At 36.9% G+C, this 16924-nt stretch overlaps 2 protein-coding genes across 2 annotated transcripts; both read left to right on the top strand.

The window, feature by feature from the left end:
• Positions 1-942: 942 nt before the first annotated feature.
• Positions 943-3035, top strand: LOC122029116. The gene is made up of 4 exons (XM_042588067.1): positions 943-1989; positions 2218-2298; positions 2434-2951; positions 3017-3035. The coding sequence occupies exons 1-4, from the start codon at positions 943-945 to the stop codon at positions 3033-3035; spliced, it is 1665 nt and encodes a 554-aa protein (XP_042444001.1).
• Positions 3036-6202: 3167 nt separating this feature from the next.
• LOC122028814 (TSET complex member tstD-like) lies at positions 6203-7028 on the top strand. The gene is made up of 5 exons (XM_042587734.1): positions 6203-6255; positions 6351-6464; positions 6551-6630; positions 6738-6862; positions 6957-7028. The coding sequence occupies exons 1-5, from the start codon at positions 6203-6205 to the stop codon at positions 7026-7028; spliced, it is 444 nt and encodes a 147-aa protein (XP_042443668.1).
• Positions 7029-16924: the final 9896 nt, after the last annotated feature.

Below are 16924 nucleotides of genomic sequence, written 5' to 3' on the forward strand. Positions count from 1 at the left end.
TGTGAGGTGAAACACTCAAGATTGCAGTTTACCTACTCAATAGAGTACTTAGTAAGGCAGTAACTAAAATCTCATTCGAGATGTGGACGGGTAAGAAGCCTAGGATTATGCACTAACAGGTTTGGGATTGTCCAGCTGAAACACGCCTAATGAAAGGAAATTGGAATCAAGAACGGTTGGCTATAATTTTGTAGGATACTCTGAGAAGTCAAGAGGGTATAAATTTTATGATCCCTCTAATAGGTTCTTCTTTAAAACGAGAAATGCTAAGTTCATTGAGGACAGTGGGAGTAATAAAATCAGGGAAGTATCTTTTGAGGAAAGCATTGGCGATCCTCCTATGGTTACTACTAGTACGATCAGTAGTTGTATGGTTACCATACCGCACATTATGGGTATCACACATCCAGTGAGCGTAGTGAACTAAGATATTCCCATGACATCTTGAATGCAATTGGAGAAACCTGCCACTGAAATTAAAGTATTACCTCATATTGATGAGTAATTACCTCAAACACAAATGTCTTTAAGGTGATCAACAAGGGAACGGAGAACCACGAATTCTTGTGATTATGTTTGTGAGCAAATAATCCGGATAAATTCAAATAAATCGGATATGATAAGTTTTAGTTATAACGTTTCGTTTAATATTTTTGATAACTTAGCCTTTCCTATTTTATAGCTTACGTGGCATTATTTCTATGGTTTAAGTGATGTAAGATCTTATCACTTGTGGTGTATATATACAACACAAATGTGAATGGAAACAGCAGCACGACAAGATTAATTTTTCCCAAGCTACTACGTTTCTTTTTTGTTTTGTTTTTATCTTCTTTATTATTTTTGTGTGTATTGTCGGGGTGCTGCTCATAGATTCTGAACCAACAATTGGTATCAGAGCGTTGGTAGTATAAGACATCCAAGGATCTACGATTCTATAAAATGTCGAGCATCCCAGTAAAGGAGAACGGCGGAGTGCCATTTCCCTATCCGATGCAAAGTCCTCACAATTACACTGTGTGGGCGATAAAGACAGAGGCGATCCTTGATGCCCAGGGAGTCTGGGAGACGGTGGAGCCAGTGGAAGGAGCCCAGGTGGATGCAAAAAAGGACAAAAAGGCACGCGCATACATCTTGCAGTGTGTCCCCGAAGACATCCTTCTCCAAATTGCAACAAAGAAGACGGCGAAAGATGTCTGGGACAGCCTGAAGACGAGATATCTTGGTAGTGATCGGGTGAAGAAGGCACGTATACAAACGTTGAAGAGCGAGTTTGACGCCCTCCGGATGAAAGAGACCGAGACGATTGATGAGTTTGCTGGCAAACTCAGCGCCCTAAGCAGCAAATTCTCCACCCTTGGAGCCACACTTGAAGATTCCTCGTTGGTAAAAAAATTGCTCGATTCTGTTCCTGATAAATTCTTCCCTATTGTTGCCGGCATTGAGCAGTTCTACGACCTTGAGTCTATACCATTTGAGGAGGCTATAGGGCGACTGAAGGCGTACGAGGAACGAACGCTTCGATTACGCAGCAACACCAACGGCACTGAAGGAGAGCTCCTACTTACTCATGCCGAATGGCAAATGCGACAAAAGGGGAGTAGCGTGGACACTTCGTCAGGAGGCAAGGAACGTGGGTCCAACAGCTCTAATCATGGCAAAGGGCATGGGCGTGGGCGAGGGCGCGGTCGTGGTCGTGGTACTCAGCGCCAAGATAGTGCAGGAGGCACTAGCGGCAACAACAGTGACACTCGTGACAAGAGACACATAAAATGCTTCAATTGTGAGAAAATGGGGCATTATGCGTCTGAATGCTACAGCAAGCGTCGTGGAGATGAGGCTCACCTCACTTGCGCCACCGATGAAGAGCCAGCACTAATGATGACCATGTTCCACGAAGAATCTCAGCGGCAGGATACCATCCTGCTCAGTGAAGAGAGGTTGCTACCGGAGGTGTACCGGGGCGTCAAGAAAGGTGAAGACAAAGACGTTTGGTACCTTGACAATGGTGCCAGCAATCACATGACTGGACATCGCGAGAAGTTTCAAGAACTAGATGAAACTATCACCGGGAGGGTGAGGTTTGACGATGGATCAACCATTGAGATCATGGGCAAGGGGACGGCTGTGTTCGAATGCAAGAACGACGATCAGAAGACCCTCCACGAGGTATACTACATTCCGAAACTTTGTAGTAATATCATAAGCCTTGGTCAGTTGACAGAAGCTGGGAACGAGGTGCACATGGAAGGAGATACCATGAAGGTGATTGATAGGAGCGGGAAGCTCTTGATGCTGGTAAAGCGAACGTAAAATCGCTTGTACAAGATAACCTTGAAGACATTCAAGCAAGTCTGCCTCCAAGCAAGTCTAGAAGACCCCACCTGGTTATGGCATGCAAGGCTCGGACATGTAAACTTTCATGACTTGAAGCTGTTGGGGGAGAAGAAATTGGCGGTTGGTGTGCCACTATTGCCCCAGACGAACAAGCTTTGCAAGGTGTGTGTGATCTCCAAACATGCAAGATCGTCATTCCCGCACCAAGCAAACTTTAGAGCGACGAAGCTGTTGGAACTTCTCCATGCTGATATCTGCGGGCCAATTTCACCAAGTACACTTGCTGGTAACAAGTATTTCTTTTTGATTGTTGATGATTGCACAAGGTGGATGTGGGTATTTGTCTTGATAGCAAAGAAAGATGCATTCCAAGCATTCAAGAAGTTCAAGTCCGTGACGGAGAACACAACTGAGTACAAGATCAAGACACTTCGGACAGACCGTGGCGGTGAGTTTCTATCCACGGAGTTCTCTCGATTCTGTGAAAATGAAGGAATTGAGAGGCACCTTTCGGCTCCCTACACACCGCAACAGAATGGCGTTGTGGAGCGTCGTAACCGCACAGTGATGGCTATGGCAAGATCTCTCCTCAAGGGTACACATATGCTGGCAAGGTTCTGGGGAGAGGCGGTTAGGCATGCTGTCTATCTGCTAAACCATCTCCCAACTAAAGTGCTAGGAGAACGTACTCCATTTGAAGCTTGGATGGGGAGAAAGCCACATCTTGCCCACTTGAAGGTGTTTGGTTGTATTGCCTATGCAAAAAATACAACCCCTCACCTTAAGAAACTTGACGACAGAAGCTCACCTATGGTATACTTAGGAGTCGAAGAAGGCTGCAAAGCTCATCGTCTATTTGATCCAAGGCATAACACCGACGAGGTGATTGTTACTGCAGACATTGAGGCAGCGGCGGAAGATGTCACACCATCATCAAGTCTAGCTACCCCATCTTCGACAAGAGCATCAAGTCCGTCTACACCATCATCGAGCACCCAAGCAACTACCTCACCCGAGTCTCATGAAGGGCCAGTCCGTTATAGGTCCATTGCCGATATCTATGCCAACACTGAGGAAATAATTGGTATTGATGAAGAGGAGAATGAGGTAATGCTGATGATGTCAGAAGAGCCGACCTGTTACCAAGAAGCTGCATCCGAGGCTTGCTGGTACGAAGCAATGGAGGAAGAACTGAAGACTATTGAGATGAACAAGACCTGGACCCTAACTGAGCTCCCATTAGGCCACAAACCTATCGGCCTAAAATGGGTGTTCAAACTGAAGAAAGATTCAGCTGGAAAAGTGGTCAAGCATAAAGCAAGATTAGTTGCTAAAGGCTATGTGCAAAAACAAGGCATCGACTTTGAAGAGGTATTCGCACCTGTCGCTAGACTTGATACTATTCGAGTCATTCTTGCACTTGCAGCAAATCGAAGCTGGGAGGTACACCATCTAGATGTGAAGTCAGCATTCCTTAACGGAGAGTTAGAAGAAGAAATATACGTCTCTCAACCGGAAGGGTTTGAGGTACAAAATCAGAAACATAAGGTGTACAGGTTATTCAAGGCCCTCTATGGACTGCGGCAGGCTCCACGAGCTTGGAACATGCGGCTGAACAGGAGTCTGGTAGAGCTCGGCTTCAAAAGATGTATTCAAGAACATGCAGTATATACAAGAGGTGAAGGAGAAGCAAGTATACTTGTTGAAGTGTATGTCGATGATCTCATCGTGACAGGAGGTAGCACAGAGAAAATCAACAAGTTCAAACAACAAATGATGACAAAATTTAAGATGAGTGATTTGGGTCTTCTCTCCTATTACTTAGGGATTGAAGTGGAGCAACAGAAGAGCCGAATTTCACTTAGACAATCAGCTTATGCCAAGAAAATTCTATCTCAATTCAAGATGGCAGACTGCAATGCCACAAAGCATCCAATGGAACCCAAGACACAGTTGCATAAGGACCTGGAAGGGACTCCAGTTGACGCCACGGAGTACAGGCGCATTGTTGGTTGTCTGAGATATTTGCTTCACACACGGCCGGACCTGTCATATTCTGTTGGAATGGCGAGCAGATACATGGAGAGGCCTACAATCATGCATCACAGGGTGGTCAAACAAATTCTCAGTGATTTAGCCGGCGATCTCGATGGAAGGAAAAGCACAAGTGGAATGACTTTCTATTTTAATGAAAGTTTGGTGTCCTGGAACTCACAGAAGCAGAAGACAGTGGCACTTTCATCTTGTGAGACAAAATTCATGGCAGCCACAACTGCAGCCTGCCATGCTTTGTGGTTGAGGAGCCTTGCCAGTGAATTGACAGGTGTAAAGCCAAAACCGGTAACTTTGTTTGTTGACAACAAATCCGCCATAGCTCTCATGAAGAATCCGGTATTCCATGGTCGAAGCAAGCATATAGATACAAGGTTTCATTTTATCAGAGAATGCATTGAGAAGGGACAGATTGTGGTGGAGTTCGTTAATACCGGAGAATAGCGAGCCGATGCGTTAACTAAAGCATTGCCAGGAGTGAAGTTAGCTGCCATGCGACAACTGCTCGGCATCCGTGATCTACAATCATGTCCGGATTAGGGGGAGTAATGTGAGCAAATAATCCGGATAAATTCAAATAAATCGGACATGATAAGTTTTAGTTATAACGTTTCGTTTAATATTTTTGATAACTTAGCCTTTCCTATTTTATAGCTTACGTGGCATTATTTCTATGGTTTAAGTGATGTAAGATCTTATCACTTGTGGTGTATATATACAACACAAATGTGAATGGAAACAGTAGCACGACAAGATTAATTTTTCCCAAGCTACTACGTTTCTTTTTTGTTTTGTTTTTATCTTCTTTATTGTTTTTGTGTGTATTGTCGGGGTGCTGCTCATAGATTCTGAACCAACAATGTTTATCTCCAAGAGCATGATTTTGACATAGGGTTGGAGAGTGATTTTACATCTTTCCAAGAAGTCAAACAATGCTCTAATCTTGAAAGGTGAATTAACGTCATGCAAGATGAGTTGAAGTCTATGACGGACAATGATGTTTGGAAACTTATCAAATTATATGAAGAAAAAATGGATATTTAAAACCAAGCGAGATTCAAGGGGTAATGTCGAAAAATATAAGACTTGTCTTGTTGCCAAGGGATTCACTCAGAAAGAAGACATTGATTACAAGGAGGCTTTCTCACCTGTGTCGATGAAAAACTCCCTTAGGGTAATCCTTACACTTATAGCTCATTATGATTTAAAGCTACATCAAATGGACGTAAAAATTACATTTCTCAATGGAGATATAGAGGAGTCTATATATATAGTGCAACTAGAGAATCTTTACGGCGTCATCATCCCTTAAGCCCCTTGGAAGACCTTCCTTTCTGTTGTATTTTTTTTCCACAAAAATCAAGCCGACGACGCTAAAGACAAGGATATGACTCTTCAATCAAGTTTCTTGTCTATTATGTTTATATATTTATTTTTTTTATGTCATGTTTAATTGATGAAATGAAGATCCATGCTCATGTATTCTTGTATTTTCTATATGTGAATTTTTATATGGTTCTTAGAATCCATGCAGCTTAGGTTTTACAAGAAAATATGCTCACCATGCTCATGTAAATTTATCACTTGTGAATATTAATTACTACAATGTAATAATTTGTATCGGTCTTTCGTTCTCATTTGGTTGAATCAGTAGTCATGATTTAGCTAGGCTCAGTCAAATAGGAATTTAGCATGAAAATAGGATCGAGATGTATACATGCCAATGCATCTTAATATCTCTCGTCCTTCTACTTCTCTCATCTTCTATATCTCTTCTTCTACCAATATAATTGTGAAAAAACAAAAAACAAAAATGTTACTTGCAGTTCTATTCACCAACATCGAAGGGAACATTCTCGTCGAACGGTAAGCTTTCTATTTCTTTTTCATTCATTTCCTCCCGGCCGGTTAACTCCTCTTTAGGATATAATTAAAAAGAAGGCAAGATGTTCGCAATGCAGCTTCCATGGAGTTCCTGCAGAGGAGAGGCTTCATTGGAGATCTTTCTTGGTAAAACTTGGAGCCGACAATCTCAGAAGAGCCAAAAGTGAAGAACTTTTTGTTGCTACACACAAGTTTGTAAATAACCTTTATGTTTACTCTCCAAGAGAAAATCGAACCATTAATAGCTAGTGTACTCTAAACTTTCGACATCTTGCAGATCCGTCTATATTGTGTATACCATGTTGGGGGATGTCTCGATATTTATAGTTGGCAAGGACGAGTACGATGAACTAACTTGTAAGTTCTTGTGAATCAATTAGCAATGGCATTAAGATCTTTTCGAGATGAGACCTTTTATATAGATCATTCATCTTGATTTATTGTTTATTTTGATTTTTTTCAAGTGTCTGAAGTGATGTGCACGATAATATCATCGGTGAAGGATGTTTGCGGCAGGACGCCTACCGAACGTTTGTTCCTAGACAAATACGGGAAAATTTGCCTTTGTCTTGATGAAATTGTTTGGAAGGTACTAAAAGCATACCGATAAACGAATTGAACAAATGTTAATTAGTGTAGGTTGTTTTTACTTCTTTGATACAATTGTTTTGTTTTTTATGAAGGGGATGCTCGAAAATACAGACAAGACCAGAATCCGAAACCTAACAAGGTTAAAACCCCCAACTGATATCTAAAGAGGACGCTAGCTACTACCACGTTCCAAGTTCACCGAGATTTTTCTTCAGTGTGATTCCTTTTGAATTGTGTAACAATTGCCCAGCGCATTACTTGAGTTTGTTTTGTTAATTATTCGCATCCGAGGTTGCAACAAATGAGGTACATTCTTCTCTTACAATCATATAAATCGAACGAAATTTTTTTAATCGACTTCTATCAGCCCAAAGCATGATGTTGTGAATTTGATCTTGAATCTTACACAACGTAACTGTGGAGAACGGAGCTACAGACCAAAATGTTGTCCTTGGGGATCAATTCGATCTTCTTTAAATTTGCTCAAGGTTTATTCGAAGGATGATACAGCAGATAAGTAAGAGGAATGAATCGTGAGTTAGGAAATTAGAAGATAGAAAAGTTTGAGTACTAATTTTGATGCTATGTTCGAGTCTCAAAGTTATCACGAATATGATGCTAATTCATAGATCAAATGAGGTCTTGTATATACGATAGTTGAGGTTTAGAAGAATCATTTAAGAGGTAAAAAAAAAGACAACATTTTTAAAAAAAAATGATGTCTTTTCAGTGTTATGTAATCTCAATTTTCTTATAATGATCATTGATTCTGTGAGATTAGCATGAGCTATACTCCTTGATTTAAGTAAGTAGTTATTTCTCACTGGCTAGAGACATTATAATGCCGAGAGTTAAATGTTAATACTAGTTATAGTAATTAGTTCATTAGATTGACCTATTGTAAGACTTCAGATGATTCTCTACATATATGGATATCACTATAAAATAAATACAATTTGGGGATGAAAATTAGGGACGAATAAAATTCGTTGCAAATTTGCGACTAATTTTGCAACGAACCCCTAATTCATCGCAAATTAGCAACGAAAATAGAAACGAAAGAAATTCGTCGCAAATTCGCAATAAATATATTTTAGTCGCAAAATTCGTTGCCAATCAGCGTCGAAAAATAACATTCGTGGCAAAAAATTATTCATCGCAGAAGCAGAGATGAACAAATAAATTTTTGCAACAAATCATTGGTTTCATCGCAAATTGGCGATGAATATATTTTCGTCGCAAATTAGGGACGAATTCCCGAGTTCGTCGCAAAATTTATATTTATTAAGTGATACTTTAAAAATTTGAAAGATGACCCTAGAGAGCTCGGAATGACACGAAATAAGTTTCTATGGGTTCGTACCATTGTCCTCGTATTATTAGTGGGCTTAAACAAAATTTTTAACAAATATACAGATGTTTAAAAAACTTTTACGCCGAACGAGTAATAAATATTAAAATCTTGTTCCAAAAATTTATAAACATTGGCGTATTGGTTAAAAAATTATTTTGAGGTGAGTAATAAGATGAGGAGAATGATACGAATCCAAAGAAATTTGTTTCATGTCATTCCGAGCTCGCTAGGGCCATCTTCCAATTTTTAAAAGTTTAACGTAAAAAATAGATTTTAGGGATGAATTTGGAAATTCGTCCCAAATTAGGGACGAACTTCTGAGTTCGTCCCTGATTTGGGACGAATTTCGTGTTTGTCGCAAAAATTAATCTTTTGTAAAATCAAAATAAATGCATATAAAATATGGAAGATGGGCCTAGAGAGCTCGGAATCACATGAAACAAGTTCCTATGGGTTCGTATCGATCTTATGATCACAATGATGACCTCAAATAACTAATAAAATTTTTTAATCGCAATAATAGTTAGATGGACTCTATAAGCCTTAAGACTTGGTGAAAAAGAGTTAGAGTTTGAAAATGATTAGGTGGTTTTGATATCCAAAAATCACTCACCTAAATATATTGTGTGAAAAAGATATTTGAGGTCATCATTGTGATCAGGAGATCGACACGAACCCATAAAAACTTGTTTCATGTGATTCCGAGCTCTCTAGGTCCATCTTTCGTATTTTTTACGCATTTAATTTGATTTATGAAAAAATTAATTTTTGTGACAAACTTGAAATTCGTCCCAAATCAGGGACAAACTCAGAAGTTTGTCCCTAATTTGGGACGAATTTCAAGTTTGTCGCAAAAATCTGTTTTTTTAGGTTAAACTTATAAAAATTGGAAGATGTCCCTAGAGAACTCGGAATGACACGAAACAAGTTTCTATAAGTTCGTATCAATCTCATGATCTTACTAATGAGCCCAAACATAATTTTTAATCAATACACCAATGTTAATAAATTTTTGCAAAAGAATCAAATATTTATTACTTGTTTGGGGTAAAAAATTTATAATCGTCAGTATATTTGTTAAAAATTATGTTTGACCCCATTAATGAGATCAGGAGAACGATACGAACCCAAAGAAATTTGTTTCATGTCATTCCAAGCTCGCTAGGGCCATCTTCCAATTTTTAAAATTTAAGCTAAAAAAGAGATTTTAGGGACGAATTTGAAAATTCGTCCCAAATTAGGGACGAACTTCTGAGTTTGTCCCTGATTTGGGACGAATTTCGTGTTTGTCGCAAAAATTAATTTTTAAAAAAATCAAAATAAATGCGTATAAAATACGGAAGATGGGCCTAGAGAGCTCGGAATCACATGAAACAAGTTCCTATGGGTTCATATCAATCTCATGATCACAATGATGACCTCAAATAACTAATAAAATTTTTTAATCGTAATAATAGTTAGATGGACTCTATAAACCTTAAGACTTGGTGAAAAAGAGTTAGAGTTTGAAAATGATTAGGTGGTTTTGATATCCAAAAATCACTCACCTAAATATATTGTGTGAAAAAAATATTTGAGGTCATCTTTGTGATCAGGAGATCGACACGAACTCATAAAAACTTGTTTCATGTGATTCTGAGTTCTCTAGGTCCATCTTTCATATTTTATACGCATTTAATTTGATTTATGAAAAAATTAATTTTTGTGACAAACTTGAAATTCGTCCCAAATCAGGGACGAACTTCTGAGTTCGTCCCTGATTTGGGACGAATTTCAAGTTTGTCGCAAAAATATATTTTTTTAGGTTAAACTTATAAAAATTGGAAGATGGCCCTAGAGAACTCGGAATGACACGAAATAAGATTCTATGAGTTTGTATCAATCTCGTGATCTTACTAATGGGCCCAAACATAATTTTTAATCAATACACCGATGTTAATAAATTTTTGCAACAAGAATCAAATATTTATTACTCCTTCGGGGTAAAAAATTTATAATCATCAGTATATTTGTTAAAAATTATGTTTGACTCTATTAATGAGATCAGGAGAATGATACGAATCCAAAGAAATTTGTTTCGTGTCATTCCGAGCTCGCTAGGGCCATCTTCCAATTTTTAAAAGTTTAACCTAAAAAATAGATTTTAGGGATGAATTAGGAAATTCGTCCCAAATTAGGGACGAACTTCTGAGTTCGTCCCTGATTTGGGACGAATTTCGTGTTTGTCGCAAAAATGAATTTTTTGCAAAATCAAAATAAATGCGTATAAAATACGGAAGATGGGCCTAGAGTGCTCGGAATCACATGAAATAAGTTCCTATGGGTTCGTATCGATCTCATGATCACAATGATGACCTTAAATAACTAATAAAATTTTTTAATCATAATAATAGTTAGATGGACTCTATAAACCTTAAGACTTGGTGAAAAAGAGTTAGAGTTTGAAAATGATTAGGTAGTTTTGATATCCAAAAATCACTCACCTAAATATATTGTGTGAAAAAGATATTTGAGGTCATCATTGTGATCAGGAGATCGATATGAACCCATAGAAACTTGTTCATGTGATTCCGAGCTCTCTAGGTCCATCTTTCGTATTTTATACGCATTTAATTTGATTTACGAAAAAAATTAATTTTTGTGACAAACTTGAAATTCGTCCCAAATCAGGGACGAACTCAGAAGTTTGTCCCTAATTTGGGACGAATTTCAAGTTTGTCGCAAAAATATGTTTTTTAGGTTAAACTTATAAAAATTGGAAGATGGCCCTAGAGAACTCGGAATGACATGAAACAAGTTTCTATGAGTTTTTATCAATCTCGTGATCTTATTAATGGGCCCAAACATAATTTTTAATCAATACACCGATGTTATTAAATTTTTGCAAAAGAATCAAATATTTATTACTCGTTCAGGGTAAAAAATTTATAATCGTCAGTATATTTGTTAAAAGTTATGTTTGACCCCATTAATGAGATCAGGAGAACGATACAAACCCAAAGAAATTTGTTTCGTGTCATTCCGAGCTCGCTAGGGCCATCTTCCAATTTTTAAAAGTTTAACCTAAAAAATAGATTTTAGGGACGAATTTGGAAATTCGTCCCAAATTAGGGACGAACTTCTGAGTTCGTCCTTGATTTGGGACGAATTTCGTGTTTGTCGCAAAAATTAATTTTTTGTAAAATCCAAATAAATGCGTATAAAATACGGAAGATGGGCCTAGAGAGCTCGGAATTACATGAAACAAGTTCCTATGGGTTTGTATCGATCTCATGATCACAATGATGACCTCAAATAACTAATAAAATTTTTTAATCGTAATAATAGTTAGATGGACTCTATAAACCTTAAGACTTGGAGAAAAAGGGTTAGAGTTTGAAAATGATTAGGTGGTTTTGATATCCAAAAATCACTCACCTAAATATATTGTGTGAAAAAAATATTTGAGGTCATCATTGTGATCAGGAGATCGACACGAACCCATAGAAACTTGTTTCATGTGATTCCGAGCTCTCTAGGTCCATCTTTCATATTTTATACGCATTTAATTTGATTTATGAAAAAATTAATTTTTGCGACAAACTTGAAATTCGTCCCAAATCAGGGACGAACTCAGAAGTTTGTCGCTAATTTGGGACGAATTTCAAGTTTGTCGCAAAAATATGTTTTTTTTAGGTTAAACTTATAAAAATTGGAAGATGACCCTAGAGAACTTGGAATGACATGAAATAAGTTTCTATGAGTTCGTATCAATCTCGTGATCTTACTAATGGGCCCAAACATAATTTTTAATCAATACACCGATGTTAATAAATTTTTGCAAAAGAATCAAATATTTATTACTCGTTCGGGTTAAAAAATTTATAATCGTCAGTATATTTGTTAAAAATTATGTTTGACCTCATTAATGAGATCAGGAGAATGATACGAACCCAAAGAAATTTGTTTCGTGTCATTCCGAGCTCGCTAGGGCCATCTTCCAATTTTAAAAATTTAACCTAAAAAAGATATTTTAGGGATGAATTTGAAAATTCGTCCCAAATTAGGGACGAACTTCTGAGTTTGTCCCTGATTTGGGACGAATTTTGTGTTTGTCGCAAAAATTAATTTTTTTAAAAATCAAAATAAATGCGTATAAAATACGGAAGATGGGCCTAGAGAGCTCGGAATCACATGAAACAATTTCCTATGGGTTCGTATCGATCTCATGATCACAATGATGACCTCAAATAACTAATAAAATTTTTTAATCGTAATAATAGTTAGATGGACTCTATAAACCTTAAGACTTGTTGAAAAAGAGTTAGAGTTTGAAAATGATTAGGTGGTTTTGATATCCAAAAATCACTCACCTAAATATATTGTGTGAAAAAAATATTTGAGGTCATCATTGTGATCAGGAGATCGACACGAACCCATAGAAACTTGTTTCATGTGATTCTGAGTTCTCTAGGTCCATCTTTCATATTTTATACGCATTTAATTTGATTTATGAAAAAATTAATTTTTGCGACAAACTTGAAATTCGTCCCAAATCAGGGACGAAGTCAGAAGTTCGTCCCTGATTTGGGACGAATTTCAAGTTTGTCGCAAAAATCTATTTTTTTAGGTTAAACTTATAAAAATTGGAAGATGATCCTAGAGAAATCGGAATGACACAAAACAAATTTCTATGAGTTCGTAACAATTTCATGATCTTACTAATGGGCCCAAATATAATTTTTAATCAATACACCGATGTTAATAAATTTTTGCAACAAGAATCAAATATTTATTACTCGTTCGGGGTAAAAAATTTATAATCGTCAGTATATTTGTTAAAAATTATGTTTGAACCCATTAATGAGATCAGGAGAACGATACGAACCTAAAGAAATTTGTTTCGTGTCATTTTGAGCTCGCTAGGGCCATCTTCCAATTTTTTAAAGTTTAACCTAAAAAATAGATTTTAGGGATGAATTTGGAAATTCGTCCCAAATTAGGGACGAACTTCTGAGTTCGTCCCTGATTTGGGACGAATTTCGTGTTTGTCGTAAAAATTAATTTTTTGTAAAATCAAAATAAATGCGTATAAAATACGGAAGATGGGACTAGAGAGCTCGGAATCATATGAAACAAGCTCCTATGGGTTCGTATCGATCTCATGATCACAATGATGACCTCAAATAACTAATAAATTTTTTTAATCATAATAATAGTTAGATGGACTCTTTAAACCTTAAGACTTGGTGAAAAAGACTTAGAGTTTGAAAATGATTAGGTGGTTTTGACATCCAAAAATCACTCACCTAAATATATTGTGTGAAAAAGATATTTGAGGCCATCATTATGATCAGGAGATTGACACGAACCCATAGAAACTTGTTTCATGTGATTCCGAGCTCTCTAGGTCCATCTTTGATATTTTATACGCATTTAATTTGATTTATGAAAAAATTAATTTTTGCGACAAACTTGAAATTCGTCCCAAATCAGGGACGAACTCAGAAGTTCATCCCTAATTTGGGACGAATTTCAAGTTTGTCGCAAAAATCTATTTTTTTAGGTTAAACTTATAAAAATTGGAAGATGGCCCTAAAAACTCAGAATGATACGAAACAAGTTTCTATGAGTTTGTATCAATCTCGAGATCTTACTAATGGGCCCAACATAATTTTTAATCAATACACCGATGTTAATAAATTTTTGCAAAAGAATCAAATATTTATTACTCGTTTGGGTTAAAAAATTTATAATCATCAGTATATTTGTTAAAAATTATGTTTGACCCCATTAATGAGATCAGGAGAACGATACAAACCCAAAGAAATTTGTTTCGTGTCATTCCGAGCTCGCTAGGGCCATCTTCCAATTTTTAAAAGTTTAACCTAAAAAACAGATTTTAGGGACGAATTTGGAAATTTGTCCCAAAATAGGGACGAACTTCTGAGTTCGTCCCTGATTTGGGACGGATTTCGTGTTTGTCGCAAAAATTAATTTTTTGTAAAATCAAAATAAATGCGTATAAAATACGAAAGATGGGCCTAGAGAGCTCGGAATTGTAACGACCCAATTTTCCTCATTAGGAGTTTTGAAAGTTCTTAAAAATATTTAGAAATACTTTAGAAAAATTCTAGAGATTTTTAGAAATTTTTAGAGTATTTTTATGTAATTTTTGGAGGTCGTTTGGTATTTTTACCAAACGAAGAAAGTTTTAACAAAAAAATATCCAAGCTGAGGTTCGAACCAGCGACCCTTGACTCGGTCAAAACCCGACTGACCGGGTGGGCAAACAGATTTTTCTGTTTAGAATTGATAGCAAATTTATATGAAGATAGTAAACAGAATATTAAAGTTATAAAAAGGGAGAACTTAGGGATTGAGTTAATCACCGAAGCCTAATTCCTCTCTTCCTCCTCTCGCGTGCGCGGCGATTCTGCCCGAGCGAAACCGAAGCCAAGATTAGGGTTGTCTCCGGCGCCGGCTTGAGGTGTTCTTCAAGGGGTTCTCTCCACCATCACGACCTCTTCGTTGAGAGGAGCTCGGGAGCACGAGGGAGAGCCGGAACCGTGAGCCATCCGAAGCCCTAGCAGTTTCTTTGGGAGTGAGTCCAAGAACACAAGTAAGTCGCTACTCACCTGCAGTAGGATAGTTCCGGATTTCGATTCGTTTTGGTGTTCTTTTGCTTTTGTTTCGAATTTTTTTTGTGAAGAATGTGGTTTAGGGCTTACTGCCGTGAGTTGTTAAGGAAGGGGGAAAGGGATTTTTGATTGGATTAGATTCTGAACTTTGCTTTTCCTGTTTTCAAATTATTCTGTGAAAGATATGGTGATGGGTTGCTGCCGTGAACCCTAAAGAAAGAAAGATAATGATAGGTTTGGTTTAAGCATGTGGATTGGTTTTCTTTCAAGCCTTGTAGTTGGTATTTTCATATTCCAGTTTAAATCCTGTCTGTTTGTTATCTTAATGGACATGTTTGGTTTATACAGAGCACGGTAAGTCTCAGGTTTTGTTGCTAGGCAGTGAACCTAGAATGGGTTAGATTAGTTTTGAGCATGTAGTTAGTTTTCTTCCTTACCGTTAGTTTTTGGTTGGGTGTTCTGAAATGAAGATGAACAACTTTACCTGGAATATGTGGACCTTGATTCCTTTTAGTACAGATATAGAAGATACATAAGTAGGTTACTAGTAGTCTGAAATACCAGGTGTAGATCAAAACAAAGATTTCGGCCAGGAATTTATGTACTTATTCAGAAGAGCTATAATGGAAAAAAAATATATCCTCTTTCCTGGATAGTTATCTTAACTAGGAAAGTGATATTATTTAAGTAGTTTGGTGCCCTATTAGTTTCTTTTAGAGGCTTATGGGTAATTGCAAGTAAAGTAAGATTAAGTTTTTCATAGGTTTTAAGCTTCAGCAGATTTTAGTTTTGTTTGTGCTATGCATTTGACATGATCAGTTAGTTTAAGAATAGTTAGGATTAGCATGGATGCAGATTTTTATTAAGCTAGAATGAAGACTTCTGTTAAGTTAGTATGCAGATTTTTATTAAGCTAGTATGCAGATTTCTGTTAAGCAAGTGCAGATTTTGTTAAGCTAGTATGCAGATTTCTGTTAAGCTATTATGTAGATTTTTATTGAGCTAGTATGCAGATTTCTGTTAAGTATTAGTGCAGATTTTTGATAACCATTGTATGTGCAGATTTCTTTTGTATTCTATGCATGATTATGTGTTACATAGTTAGTTTCATTCATAGATGCATACGAAAGATACCCTAACAGTATTTTGGGTTTGAGAAAAGTATAAGAAAGATAAAGAAAAGTATAAGAAAGATAAAGAAAAGAAAGAAATGGCCAAGGCCTTAAGTAAATCTCAAAGTCAAGACTTTAGGGATTTTTGCACACAAGGTGCTATTAAAATGCCAAGGCATTTAAAGAAGAAGTAATTAAGATTATAAGTATTTTACTTTTAAGAAGAGGCTAGTACCCGACTTCCGAGGTTGTCGTTAAACAAATCCAGGTGTCCAATTCCGAGGTCTTGGCCCCGGTAGACCGAGGTCTGCTCTTTTAGGATTGGTGGCTCGCTACCCCAACCTATCAGGGAACACGCATAAGATGATACTACGCCTGGGCCCAAGAAGAAGTTGATTATTATTTTGAAGTATTGTAAGTATAAGTTTTTGGACAAGTAAAACGAGTTTTACATAAACATAAAGTATTAAAGATTAAGTTTAGAACAAATAAAATAAGATTCATATAGTTCTAAAAATCAGTAAGTTTAGTTCTTTATTCTACCATGTTTATCTAGTAGATGAGTAGTTTTCATGTTTACCTATTAGATGAGCAGCATGATTAACTATTAGAATTACATGAGTAGATTCCTTAGCTTTTCTTTGCTATTAGTTTGACATGAGCAGTTATGTTTATGCTTTATTTCTTTTTAGAGCATATAGTTTCTAGTTCTTTTCGTATACCAGCACATTCGTGATTTTGTGAGTTAGATAGTGCTTACTAAGCAAATTTTGCTTATAGACTACACTTCCTCTTACTGCAGATACAGGAAAGGGAAAGATATAGAAAGGAAGGCGACAAGGAGGTATTCGAAGGATGTGTGATGCCAGGACTATGGAAGCCTTGGGACTAGGAAAGAAGTTTTAATTTTAGTTTCCGCATTTTAGTTATTGTAAACATTTGAGTTGTATTTTAAGTGCATGTCATTTGAGATT

Source organism: Zingiber officinale, chromosome 10B (assembly GCF_018446385.1).
Source record: "Zingiber officinale cultivar Zhangliang chromosome 10B, Zo_v1.1, whole genome shotgun sequence".
NCBI classification, from domain to species: Eukaryota; Viridiplantae; Streptophyta; class Magnoliopsida; order Zingiberales; family Zingiberaceae; genus Zingiber; species Zingiber officinale.